This window comes from Carassius carassius, chromosome 17 (assembly GCF_963082965.1).
Source record: "Carassius carassius chromosome 17, fCarCar2.1, whole genome shotgun sequence".
Taxonomy (NCBI): domain Eukaryota; kingdom Metazoa; phylum Chordata; class Actinopteri; order Cypriniformes; family Cyprinidae; genus Carassius; species Carassius carassius.
In genome coordinates, this window is record NC_081771.1 from 24,779,078 (window position 1) to 24,793,408 (window position 14,331).

At 42.3% G+C, this 14,331-nt stretch overlaps 1 protein-coding gene across 1 annotated transcript; it reads right to left on the reverse strand.

Annotated features, from left to right (window-relative positions):
- Positions 1-3,311: 3,311 nt before the first annotated feature.
- Positions 3,312-4,390, reverse strand: LOC132160583 (uncharacterized). Its single transcript, XM_059570226.1, has 3 exons — positions 3,981-4,390; positions 3,781-3,881; positions 3,312-3,504 (listed from the first exon to the last, which is right to left on the reverse strand). The coding sequence occupies exons 1-3, from the start codon at positions 4,368-4,370 to the stop codon at positions 3,312-3,314; spliced, it is 684 nt and encodes a 227-aa protein (XP_059426209.1). The 5' UTR covers positions 4,371-4,390.
- Between the last annotated feature and the right edge of the window lie 9,941 nt (positions 4,391-14,331).

A 14,331-nucleotide genomic window follows, 5' to 3' on the forward strand; every position in this document is an offset into this window, starting at 1 on the left:
CATAGTGTACAACATCCACTCAATGCTCCACATCACTGATGAATTGTACACATCACTGTACAATTTAATGGTCTGGACAACTGCAGTGCATTTAAATTCGAAACATACCTGCATACGATCAAGAAGATGGTACGAAGTGGAACACACCCTCTTAGCCAGATTGCCAACAGGATTGAGGAAAGATGTGCATCCACAATTAAAAACAACAAAGACAGACAAACAAAGAAGAGCAAGGATAGAGCATTCATCCTAGACGATGACAATGGCTGCGAGATCACCAACGATGAGGAGAAAGATGGACATGTTCTTTGCAGAATTTATCATAGTTCTGCACCATTGTTCATCGAGCCCTGCCACTCATTTCTTCTGGGGGTGTACAACTTCAGTAAAAAACAAACGACAATGAGGTGGATCTCCAAAAAACTAACTGAAAAGAGAGCAATCAAGATCGAAAATGGAGACACAGTGACATTCATGGCCATCTTACACCAGCAGTGAATCTTTTTTTTTTGTTTTTGTTTTTTTGTATTAGTATGTATGTCGTCGTTGAATTCACGGAGGAGTCGACAGTTGGCATTGTAGCCCAGTGCTGGACACACAGGGAAAATGGGGTACAAGAACATTTTTCATAACCTTCCACATTAACAATATAAGCTTAATCAAAAAAATAAAAATTAAGAAATGTATGTACATATTTTAACAATGTCTCTGACTTCACTGGACGCATTCTAGGAACAATACAGCTACTGGCCACCTACAAACCCCACTAAAAGGGCAAAAAAAGAAGACGTTCCAGATGAGCAAAATTGGATTTCCAGGAAAATCCGTGTATTGGCAAATACTGGTAATGTTTAATTTATTTTGAGGATACTTTATCAGATTGTACATTATGATTAAATTTTAATTGTTTTACCATTGGCTTTATATTTTTAGACAATTTTGCAAAGGCCCTCAAGTTTACAAAATAAAACGTGGCGATTTTTTTAAGTGGATAAAAAATGAGAACTATATGGTATGGCGGAAGAACACTTAGTTTGCAGCACTTCGACCTCAGCGCGCAGTAACATCATCGCTCCTAAAAACCCACCCACCCCCACTCAAACTTCTGAAGTCAGGAGTGATGATTTTACTGAGCGCTGAGGTCGAAGTGCTGCAAACTAAGTGCTCTTCCGCAATATGATATAGTTATTTTTTTTATCCGCTTAGAAAATTGGCACGTTTTATTTTGTGCCACCATACTTACTCGTGTAACTACTCATGTAACAGTCTTTAAATAAGGAAAACAAGGAAGTGTTTGGTGGCTTCTAAATTCATCCCTGTTTGGATCCTAAGGAATGAATGGGGCTAGGCTTAATGCTAACACATTCACAACGCACTGGGCAAAGATGAAGTGCACACATTGAAAAAAGACAGGTATGTATTAATTTATCTAAGTTAAGATTCGTTTTCCTTTAACAAAGATAATTTCTGCGTTTTTGCTCAGTTTAGGACTTGAGACTTGACTCGTACTAGAGATATAGGGAATTTACTACAATAGAAACTGTAATGTTACCTTAATCTCGCAGATGCCAGTTCCGTGACAGTCACAAGCGACAATCCCATCAGGGGAGGACCCCATGTATGGCCACTAGGGGTTCAGCCAGAGACCACTGTCCATACAGGAGAAGCGTGCATGCTCCCGAACCATCAGCTTCTCATATGCTCCTCTGGCTTGTGCTTCATGTTTGCATCCATAACTGTACACAGTACACATGCAACACATGAAACAGAAAATCATTACTTTGTATTGCACATGTACAGCAAGTTCAGTGATTTAAATGCCATTAACCTAACCCCTATACTTAGTTCTAATCCTGCATAACCCTAGTCTTATTACCCTATAACTAATGTTTATCTTTCAGGGCTGTCCATACCATGAATCAACTATGAAAACAGTAAACATTTGTTCATGCCTCATACCCCAAATCTTACCTTTGCCTTTCCCTAATTCCAACCCTAAATACCTTGTAGCGGCTGTGATGAACCTATATGCTTCTGGGTAGCATATGCCCTTGATCAAGCTCTTGGATGGCTGCTGGGGGTTGGTCTTAAGAAGTTGTTTCAGCTTTGAGGCCGTTACACGTCCTGCTCTTTGCCTAAACCAAACCCTGCTTGCACTCTGACTTCGAGTTGCCCTCTCTACAGCCTGAACATGAGACAGGGTGAGCTCTTCTAGCTGGAAATCCTGGCATAGCTCTCCAAGCTCTTTGGGGGGTAGCTGCAGAGTCTCTGGTGTTCTGTATTCAAGAACAGTTTTAGGAAGCATGCAAGATTTGGGGATGAATTCTTTGTGGTAAGGCTCCCTAGCCATCAGTGCTGCACTCCTTGGACAGTTTTTGCTTAATGTCTCAAAAAACCTAGCATATGTTTCTGACCCTCTCTTCACTCTTGGGCATGGAAGTGATTTCCCAACCTTGTTGTCAGTTGTCTTGCCATCAATGAAACTGTCAAGCTTTATTTTTTTTGCTTTTGCTGAGGAGAAGTCAATCAGAGCTAGGGGAGCAGCAGGAATCTGAAAATAAGTTAACACAAAGAAGATCATTAACTCCACATTCTGTGGTCCATAACACATCTATATGCAGTTTAAATCTGCCGTTTATCCAATTGAGATCACAGGATTGAGATGCCAAACTGTATTTATGTGGGTCTTTGTTGTCTTAACTCCTCTTTGCCCAACAGGTAAATTGTGACTGACCACAATGTCACCACAAGCTACACAGATTTAGGCAGAATATAGAATAGAAATACTTTAATAATCACCGACATTAGGTAAGATGAAATATAATGAAAATCCCCTCATAGAGGAGGAAATGTAGACAAAGGCAAGCAATCTACTTGTCTACTGTATGTTGTGTCCTGATGAATTAACCAGAGCAAAGACATAACCAAAGGGGCACAATATAAACATCAAAAAAGGATTGTTCACCCAAAAATGAAAATTCTGTCATCATTTACTCACTCTCATGTGGTCACAAACCCACATAAATTTCTTTGTTCTGATGAACACTAAGGAAGATGTTTAGAGAAATGTTTGTTATTTAACCGTTCGTGGACCCCATTTACTTCCATAGCAGGATAAAGGAATACTATGCAAGTAAATGGGGTCCACAAACGGTTTGGTTACGAACATTTCTCAAAATTTCTTCCTTTGTGTTCATCAGAACAAAGAAATGTATGTGGGTTTGCAACAACATGAGAGTGAGTGATGACAGAATTTTAATTTTTGGGTGAACTATCCTTTTAATTTATTAACATCATAATTTAGCCTACTGTTAAACAGTGTCCCAAAATAACATTCTCTGTCCCACATTAGGTTTGCTGTGAACGTGTAACCTTACCTTTTTTACATGTGATGGCATCAGCCACTTGCACTGCTCTGTTGTGCAGGAAGCTGAATCTCGCATCTTTACCCCAACTTCAATGGAAAAAAGAACTGCCCCTACATGAGAACACGATTCTGATAGTCTGTGAACAGAATACAATATGACATATTTTAAACCTCAAATGCAATCTGCACAAGTGGCAAAGTGGTTCCATATATATCAGCACATTTTGATGATGTGCAATATAGCCCACTTATACTAAAATGGATGGAGTAGCACTTTACATTAATCAACATGTTTATTCCTTAAAGCTCTCTCTCCGCTGGTTCTGAAGTACACAGTATGCTAGCAGTACGGTGTGTGTGTGTGTGTGTGTGTGATCTCGTTGTAAACATCCCAGCCAACATAAATTACTTACCCTGCCATGCAATTGCAATGAGCTGCAATGATTTCTCCAGCCTCCTTCGCAATAATCCAGGTCTTCAGAGGTGTTTCGCTTGACCTCTGAGAGTGGTTTACCTTGGAACATAGACGACTGTCAGACTAACGTCGTCGTTAAGATGTGTTGCGTTACTGCTAGCCTCTTAGCACAAAAAAAATATAAGAACAAACACTCACTCTGGCGAAGACCAAACAATGATCATCGTGGAGCCGTTTGACACCGAGGTTGTGGACCCATCCGTTGACAAAAAAGTTGTATGCCTCCAGACTTTTATAGGCCTTCATTTGCTGTCTGGTGTAGTACGATGTCTGAAGGACCAGATAGTTGGTGATGTCAACAGCTTCAACTGTCGGTAAATCTTTCAGTTCTACTGAAAACTCACTCATCTTCATGAGGTACGGGTCACGTCCAACATATCTGTTAATTAACTCCTTGTATCTATGTCTTGAAACTGGATCTAAATCCGTACAATACTGACTTTCTGCAACGGTTTCCTCTATAGACGTATTCTCCATGTTTACTTCCTGCCCTCCATCTGCCTTCTTCCCGCCCTCGCGCGTCATCATAATCACGTGACTGAAACCCTGCAATTCTCCGAAGATCCAGATCCCCAGTGTGTGTGTGTGTGTGTGTGTGGTTCACCTTCCTCCTCTGACGTCTTCACCCAGCCTGCATGGATCCATCCCTCACTCCACCCTACACTACATGCTCTTCTGCTTGTGTCTGTTCAATAAACCGTTCTGTCTGTTACTCCTCAGCCTCCCGAGTGATCCGTAACAGAAGACCGGACCAACACCGCAGGGCACAAGCATGAGCCTCATGGACCCCTTTAAAGATCTGGTTAATGCACTCCGAAGGACACTCAAGGCTACAACTGCATCCCCAACACCAGCGAGCACTTCCGTCAACGATGCCAGCACTTCCTCACCTTCTGTTCACGCCAGTCCCATGGTCCGGCCAGCGCCCTACTCTGGTGGGGCGGAGGAATGCAGCGGTTTCCTCCTACAATGCTCGCTGGTCCTGGAGATGCAATCGCACTTGTACCCCATTTGAGAGATCTAAGGTAGCCTTTGTAATTTCTCAACTGCAAGGTAAAGCACTACTGTGCGCAGATTCAATATGGACTCAAAATAACCCAGTTATTCAGTCTTATTCCAGCTTCATCGACCATTTCCGTGAAGTTTTCGGCAGACCAGCTTGGGACTCTTCCATTGGTGAGAAGCTGTATAATCTCAAACAGGGGAAAATGTCTGTCAATGAATATGCCCTTCAGTTTTGGACTCTAGCGGCCTCCAGTGGATGGAACGAACAGGCTTTACTGACTATCTACCGTCAGGGATTGGAACCTCGAGTGCGGTTGCATCTCGCTGCATACGAGGACACCATTGGGCTAGAACGATTCATCCAGCTGTCCATCCGCTTCGCCATTCGTATGCAGTCTTGCCTCGAAGAGCACCAGGGCCAGGCGTATTCCTCTACGCCACTCTGCCGACCAGAGGCCGTCAGGTCCCCAGAACCAGCCAGTGAACCCATGCTACTAGACTTCTATCGTCTCTCTATGGCTGAACGACAAAGACGGCTGGCCCAGAATCTGTGCCACTACTGTGCAGCCCCAGGGCATGCCATCTCTGTATGCCCCGTCCGTCCTCCTCGTCCCATGGTAAGTGCCATTCTCCCTTCAAGATACCAAATGAAACCACTCACCACTGTTGTGACACTTACTGCCGCTGACATATCTCTTCCAGTTTCTGCCCTCCTCAATTCTGGGTCAGCCGGCAACTTCATCTCCGGCGCCCTCTGCCATCAGCTCAAGCTCGCTACCACGGCAACGCCGTCAGCCTACCAAGTCCACACTATCACCGGCAAGCTGTTAAGCAGGAGATGCGTGCGTCATAGTGTGGGTCCCATATCCCTCCAATCCCGATTAATCTATCACGAGGAAATCCATCTGCTGGTTCTGGAGGAATCCACCGCTGACGTGATTCTAGAGCGCCCGTGGTTAGAGCAGCACAACCCTGTAATCTCCTGAAAGACGGGCGAAGTCCTGAAGTGGGGCGACGCCTGTTTCAAGAGCTACATCACAGGTTGTCCAGTTCCAGCCACACCTTCCCCTGAACCTCTTCCAGTCTGTTCCACATCAATAGAGAGCCCAGTGGAAAACCAATCCATCGCCATCCCTCACTGCTACGCCCCCTTCAGTGACGTCTTCTGCCCCAAACGGGCCTCTATGCTGCCTCCACACCGGCCGTGGGAGTGTGCAATCGATCTGCTGCTGGGTGAACCAGTGCCTAAAGGAAGGATATACCCCCTATCCATTCCTGAGGAGAAGGCCATGGAGGAGTACATCAAGGAGGCGCTGGCTCAGGGTTATATTCATCCATCGACCTCCCCTGCTGCTTCGAGTTTCTTCTTTGTGGAGAAAAAGGACGGAGGTTTAAGACCATGCATTGATTATCGGGCTTTCAACAATATAACAGTGAAGTTCTGGGTCCTACTTCCCCTCGTCCCAGCTGCCTTGGAACATCTCCGTGGTGCCACTGTGTTCACCAAGTTGGACCTCCGCAGCGCCTACAACCTCATCCGGATACGAGAGGGGGACGAGTGGAGGACCGCCTTCATAACCCCTACAGGCCACTATGAATACTGCGTGATGCCGTATGGACTTGTTAACACCCCCTCTGTATTCCAGGACTTCATCCACGAGGTGCTCCGGGAGTTCCTCCACAAGTTCGTCCTAGTCTACATTGATGATATCCTCATCTACTCCCGGAGCCTGGCAGAACATCAACGCCACATTGCGGAGGTCCTGCAACGCCTGAGGGCCTACCAACTGTATCTCAAGGCCGAAAAGTGCTCTTTCCATCAGCCCTCAGTGCAGTTCCTTGGATACAACATCAGAAGCAGTGGCATCCGGATGGATGAGGGGATGGTAAACGCCATCAGAGATTGGCCCACTCCAACCACCATCAAGGAGTTACAGCGGATCCTTGGCTTTGCCAACTCCTCCTAGGCGATGGCGCAGCCTATGCAGTGAGTGACATCCTGGACTCCCGGCGGCGTGGTGGACAACTGGATTATCTAGTAGACTGGGAAGGATACGGTCCAGAGGAACGTTCCTGGGTCCCATGCAACGACATCCTGGATCCTAACTTACTCGACACCATCCACTCCAATCATCCTGACCAACCAGCTCCCAGGGGAAGAGGACGTCCACCATGTCATCGGGGTCCTCGGCCCTCAGGAGCGGGCCGTGGGGAGGGGGGTACTGTTACAAACACGCCAGGTTCCACCTCCACGCAATCACTACGCACGCCCTCCCTGGAATACTAAGCACATCCACCTGATCCTCATTACCACCCAATCACCTCAGCACCATAAAAACCACACACACGCACTCAATCGATGTCCGGTCTCGTTCGCAACAAGGTCTTACCTGTATGCTAACTCTAAGGACTAACTCTTCTTCTACTTACCTCTCTCCAGCGATTCTCCGAAGATCCAGATCCCCAGTGTGCGTGTGTGTGGTTCACCTTCCTCCTCTGACGTCTTCACCCAGCCTGCACGGATCCATCCCTCACTCCATCCTACACTACCTGCTCCTCTGCTTGTGTCTGTTCAATAAACCATTCTGTCTGTTACTCTTTAGCCTCCCGAGTGATCCGTAACACTAATGTTCCAAACTTTAAATATAGTGTAAAGACTCTACTTCTGCAACAGATTTGCTCTACCAAATCAGACATCAATAAACTAGAGCAGACAGTCAGGAGTGCTGAGAGGATTATTGTTGCCCCCCCTGCCCAGCAACCTCCAAGATATTTACACCTCCAGAGTGAGGAAAAGGGCTAAGAAAAACACTTTTGGACCCCACACACCCAGCCCACTCTCTCTTCCAATCGTTGCCTTCTGGTCCGTGCTAGAGAGCACTGACCACCAGAACAGCCAGGCATAAGAACACTTTCTTCCCACAGGCTAGCTTCAGCCTGAACAATTAACACATTCATAACAATACAGAGTCTATCATAGTTGACACATTTATACAAACCCAATTCCAAAAAAGTTGGGACACTGTACAAATTGTGGGTAAAAAAGGAATGGATAAACTTATATATTATTCACAATAGAATATAGATAACATATCAAATGTTTAAAGTGAGATGTTTTGAAATGTCATGCCAAATATTGGCTCATTTTGGATTTCATGAGAGCTACACATTCCAAAAAAGTTGGGACAGGTAGCAATAAGAGGCTGAAAAAGTTAAATGTCCATATAAGGAACAGCTGGAGAACCAATTTTTTGGCAGTGTCTCTCAGAAGTCAAGATGGGCAGAGGATCACCAATTCCCCCAATGCTGTGGTGAAAAATAGTGGAGCAATATCAGAAGGGAGTTTCTCAGAAAAAAATTGGAAAGAGTTTAAAGTTATCATCATCTACAGTGCATAATATCATCGAAGGATTCAGAGAATCTGGAACAATCTCTGTGTGTAAGAGCCAAGGCTGGAAAACCATACTGGATGCCTGTGATATTCGGGCGCTTAGACGGCACTGCATCACATACAGGAATGCTACTGTAATGAAAATCACAACATGGGGTCAGGAACACTTCCAGAAAACATTGTCGGTGGACACAATCCACCATACCATTCACTGTTGCCGGCTAAAACTTTTTAGGTCAAAAAAGAAGCCATATCTAAACATGATCCAGAAGTGCAGGCGTTTTCTCTGGGCCAAGGCTCATTTAAAATGGACTGTGGCAAAGTGGAAAACTGTTCTGTGTTCAGACAAATCTAAATTTGAAGTTCTATTTGGAAAACTGGGATGACATGTCATCTGGATTTAAGAGGACAAGGACAACCAAAGTTGTTATCAGCGCTCAGTTCAGAAGCCTGCATCTCTGATAGTATGAGGTTGCATGAGTGCATGTGGCATGGGCAGCTTACACATCTGGAAAGGCACCATCAATGCTGAAAGGTATATCCAAGTTCTAGAACAACATATACTCCCATCTTTTTTGGAATCGGGTTTGTACATAGAAAACAGAAAATTGTTCACTTGTGAACTGCACACTAACATATCTGTACATTAATTTAAACAATGTTACATGTTTTTTTCCCCTCTATATTTCTACTTCAGTATATAGTGCATCTAATTTTCAGTTTTTCTTATATAAGTGTTATATTACAGTATTGTTCCTATGCAATTCCTGTATATGTCTGCACGTATGCATCATGTATGTTTGCACTATGTTCATACTTTCTTCTGCAAGCTCCTGTCACCAAGTCAAATTCCTTGTTTGTATTAAATACTTGGTAATAAGTCTCTTTCAGACTCTCTGACTTTTTGACAAGGAAAATTGAGAGGTAGGGGGCAAAAGGAAAAGGGATGTTTGTGTGTGTGTGTGTGTGTGTGTGTGTGTGTGTGCACGTGTGCGTGTGTGTGTGTGTGTGCACGTGTGTGTGTGTGTGTGCTCTTGTTTTTGTGACATATCAGGACACAACTCTGTATAATGACATTATACAGAGATGTCAATGCACACGTCGTCTGTGGCGGAGAAGAGTGACTTGTTTGTGAGGGTGCCTATTGTGAACCTTCCACCTCTATGTGGAGAACATTTTTTCAGTTGGTTTAAAGTAAAGAAAGGGGGGTATGGGGGAAATATAAGGTGATAAACTGTGGATGTGCCTGAAATCATGATTGCTCTCAGTGCGGTCACTAGGAATTATGGGCCCATTGCACTGATTTTGTGGTCAGGCCCCACAGCGAACATGTTTCTGGGCTGCTCTCAACCGCCGGGCTCTCAACCTCTCCTCCATGTCATGGCTAGGTTAAAGCATGTCTCATCCAAAGATATGAATGGTTTTTATCAGTTTCCAGCTCTATCACCCTCTAAATTTACTGTAGGAAAAACAAATACTGATAAAAATGATAACAATGATATAACATCTTTGTTTTTGTTTTTTCTCCCAACAACAGGCATCTTGAAACTGATTATACCTGAACATACTCAGTCCTCGTTTGCTTCACTTTCATAATCTGTTATTAGTGGAAAAAAATTTGTAAAAAGGCATTCTAACCATGACCTTGCCCCTCCCAATCCCCCAACCATTCAATTTACTACTATACACACTATACACTGAGTAAATTTCAAAAAGTGAAAAAGCATAATAGGACCCCTTTAAATTTCTGTCTTGTTCGAACTTGCCACATGCTGGCAACCTTGCATTCAAAAATTTCAAGTCAGACCAATGTTTAGTGGCTAATTATTTACTATTGTGGCAAAAAGCCACGTAATAAGAGGGATAATGTACATCCAGCTGGTGAACCAATGAAACATGCTACCTATCAGATTGCTACCAAAACTGTATTTGCATTGTTTTAAGAGTAAGTTTAGGGTAAAGGTACATATGGGTGGGTAGGTTTAGTTTAGGGGTGCTGTAGTTATGGACATTAAAAAAGCTTCAAACCACATGAATAAGATACTGGTAGCACAATCTGATGGGTAGCATTTTTTTTGCTATCGATATGTGCTTCCTATCTGTTTAATGGGAGGCACCACAATCTGAGTGGGTAGCACAAATCGGCAGAACACCATTTGTTATCGGCTGCTGATAAGCCTGTCGGGCTTTATTCTGCTTAAACAACTGGCTGGATGTATTATCCCTTACATATAGTATATAGTATAAAGCACTTCCTTGCCAATGGCATACAGAACTTTGCTGGACTCCAGAGACACCTCTCAGCCTGGGTGTCAGACATTCCTGTGATCTCAGCATGTGAGAAGAGGCGGGGAGTGCTTTAAAATGTTACCAGACCACAGGATCTCTCATTCTGGTTTATAGGATGTGCAGAGAATATAATTTCAGTGTGATTCAGTTCAATCAGCTGCAGAAAAAAAAGAAACAAAAATATAAATATAACATGATTTTATATATATATATATATATATATATATATATATATATATATATATATATATATAAAATCATCACAGCATGGTAAAACATATTTATATATGGTTTATATGTGAAATTTATTTGCGTTGTAAAAGTTTAAATGTAGTTAATTGATTAGTATCTGTATTTTTTCCATTTCTTCAGAAACCACCAACTCAACTGGGTGAATTTCTCACCCACAACACCATGACATCTGGGTGCATTTTTACATGCAAAACACATCGGAAGCATTTTGTAGCATAAAATCTTGACACCTCAAAGGGACATCAATAAAGCCATGCTCAAAATCCAAGTCAACTGTTTGTGATGGAGTGATGACTCAAATGTGGCACAAAGGTAAAGCGAAAGATTAATAGAGAACAAAAGATAATACCAAATGAAATGAAACCATTCAAAGATGAATGTTAAACATGGTCAAAAGGGTACAGAGTATGTCTGGATGTAATAATTATGCCTGAGCAGTATTTTTGTTTAAAATATTGTCAAGAATAGGTTTTCCAAATGTGTGTTTGATCTTCAGATGCACTGGTATTTGTAGCAGTGTTATATAACAGATCTCAGCACTAAAGACAGAAACCTACAGTATTAGTTTAGAGAGTTGGATATAAATGAAGGATTTTGAAGCAATAACATCAGGATGACAACTAAACCAGGGCTCTGATCCACTGAAGTTTTATACTTCAACCCTGCAGTTCACAAAGAGTGTCATCTACACACTTACACAGACACTTTAAGGCATAATAACTGATCTACCACACAAACACAGTTTTCTGTATGAAAACTATGAAAAACTATAGCTAAGATGGCACTTGTGTGCATGGCTGGCCATCTGATACCTGGTTTATTTGTTTTTTATTTTGTTTGTCTTTGCAACCGCTATCTTGGTTTATGATTGTCTTATGTTGACTAACATAAAACACACTGTGGATATACAGTTTGAGCAAGAATGTGGAAGACCATGCTCACTCCTTCCTCCTGCGAAGTCGTGGCCTAGTGGTTAGGGAGATTGACTCCTAACCCTAGGGTTGTGGGCAGGGGCGTCATGCATTCATGGTTTTTAAGGGGAAACTTTTTTTTAGGGGGGGGGGTGTTTGGGGGATGGGGTCGGGAGTATAAGTCATTCTACGAAAGCACTGTATAACTGATATAGGCTTATTTTTTTTATATTTTTTTTCCTTTTTTTCAAAACAATTCCAAACATGCTAAATATATCAGGAAATATCTCGTTTCTCAAATATGTGTAGGTAAACGCGTTTTGCACCTTTATAGATTGTTATTTGATCAATATATGGAAATATAGTTTAATCTATTAACTACACATAAAAATCTGACTTTTTACTTAAGTGCCATATCATGCCATAAAATATTTTTAATACGACTGAATTTGCATTTAATGTAATTTTTAATAACAATATTGTAAGATACTTATTTTAACACTTTCATTTTACAGAGAGTAAAGAACATTTACATTATCAAAAAACATTTTCATTCAGTCTAGCCAGAGTTCAGGCACTCTCAAAAACTCCCATTAAAATCACTGAAGCACTTTACATTATGAAACGAATATCTTACTTACATTCGTACGCACATCTGCACTTTTTGTTGTTTCTGATGAGAGAATTCGCTAAATAATTCAGTCAGCGAGCAAGTGAACAAAACACCGCGTTTCAGTGATGACTCTTCTGGACGTCTCTCATTGGCCATTGCATCCATAAGCGCAACAGAATAGTTTCTGATTGGTTATCATGAAGCGTTGTACGAACGCGTCTGTCTCTGGCTCAGCGCCAGCCAGCGAAAGCAGATTTGAATTTAGCAGCTGATGTTGTGCACTGAACGATCTAATCACACCGCTGTGATTGTATCAAATATATAAAAAAATTTATTCTGCAATTTTTTTTTTTCGTTTGGAAGCTGCATTTAAAATCCACTTGGCTCAGAAATCTGAGGGGGCACGTGCCCCCTCACTTTGAATGGGCACGACGCCTCTGGTTGTGGGTTTGAATCTCGGGCTGGCAATACCACGACTTAGGTGCCCTTGAGCAAGGCACTGAACCCCCAACTGCTCCCTGGGTGCCACAGCATAAATGGCTGCCCACTGCTCCGGGTATGTGTGCACTTTGGATGGGTTAAATGCAGAGCACAAATTCTGAGTATGGGTCACCATACTTGGCTGAATGTCACATCACTTTTTTACACTTTCAGTCCTGTCCGAGGTGCCGCCGGCCCTGTGTCGGCTTCCCTTGCCTCTTTTGCTGAAAAAGTCAAACTTAAGACTAAAACGGGTTTTGGCGTCTATGACTGACTTCAATCACCATGGTTTCAAAGGTGAGTGGGCCTGTCACCAACTAGTTCATCAGCATTCTCTGGAGCTGGCATAAGCTTGGATTGCTCCGATTGCATTGGAAATTTTTGTAGAACACACTATACATTGGATGCCGTATCTCCGTAAAGGTAAGAGTGTATGTCTCCAAAATCTTTGACCGCTGTGTCGTTTATCACAGTCCGTATGTGACTCTTTGTTAATAAAAATGGCAATGGTTAATGCGAGATTGCTTTACAGTAAGATGCTTATTTTGAGAGCTCTTTTTACTCCAAAATTATTGGATGTTATATTTGTGACTGATACGTGGCTATTCTCTGGTGATCTAAGTCCTTTTGCTGGCCTGACAAATTTATTAACTCTCCATTATTTTTTGGCAGGGACAGAGGTCTAGCCTCAGTTTTTAAAAACAGCTTGTTCTGTCGACCTGTAGAGTTTGAAGACTTCACTAGTTTTGATTTGCAAGCCTTTAAATTGGATTTAGTGGAGCCAGTGTTGTGTGTACTAGTTTATCGCCCACCCAAATTCAATAGTCTTCATCCATGAATTTTCTGAACTCTTAGGGGATATTTTATTGAAATTTTATACATTTTTAATTGTGGGGGATTTTGAAGTATGGAGCCTTGAGGTACTCCATACTGCACTTGTGATCGATAGGATACATCTTCATTCACTGCTACGAACTGATGGCGATCATATAAGTACGATTTAAACCATGCTAATGCACTTCCACTGATGCCAACAAAGTGTTCAAGTCTGGGGGATATTCATGTGTGCTGTCCTGGTGACCCCCTTGTGAAACACTTTTTGAATCTTATAGACTTTTTTGTGTCATATGCAGAACTAACGTTATTAATTAGATTTCAAGGGCATTTTTGATGAATCATAATATTTCTACCTTTGAAAGTCATCCACTATATCCGGATCCCGAAGCCTGTACTGTGTTCTTTCAACTCTGGTTGTTCAACTATTTTAGATTCTATTGCTCCTTTGAAGGTGAAACATGTAAAAACTTAGGTAGATCCCTGGTTTAATGATACCAAACGAGCTCTCAGAAAAAAACTTGAAGAAGAGCAGAGTGTAAATGGTGGAAGGACAGGCTCCGGGTGTCTTTTGAAATTTTGAGGGACTCCATGCATTTCTACCAAAAAGCAGTTAAAGCACCAAAGGCTAAGTACTTTTCTGCTATTATTGAAAATAACTGTCATAGACCTAGAGTATTGTTTAATACTATCAATTTTTTTTTATTAATCCAT

Coding starts and splice junctions, on each gene's coding strand:
- LOC132160583 (XM_059570226.1), bottom strand. CDS start 4,370: ATGATGACGCGCGAGGGCGGGAAGAAGGCAGATGGAGGGCAGGAAGTA. Junction 3,882..3,980: donor ATTGTTTGGTCTTCGCCAGA/GTGAGTGTTTGT, acceptor CTATGTTCCAAG/GTAAACCACTCTCAGAGGTC. Junction 3,505..3,780: donor CATTGCAATTGCATGGCAGG/GTAAGTAATTTA, acceptor TTCTGTTCACAG/ACTATCAGAATCGTGTTCTC.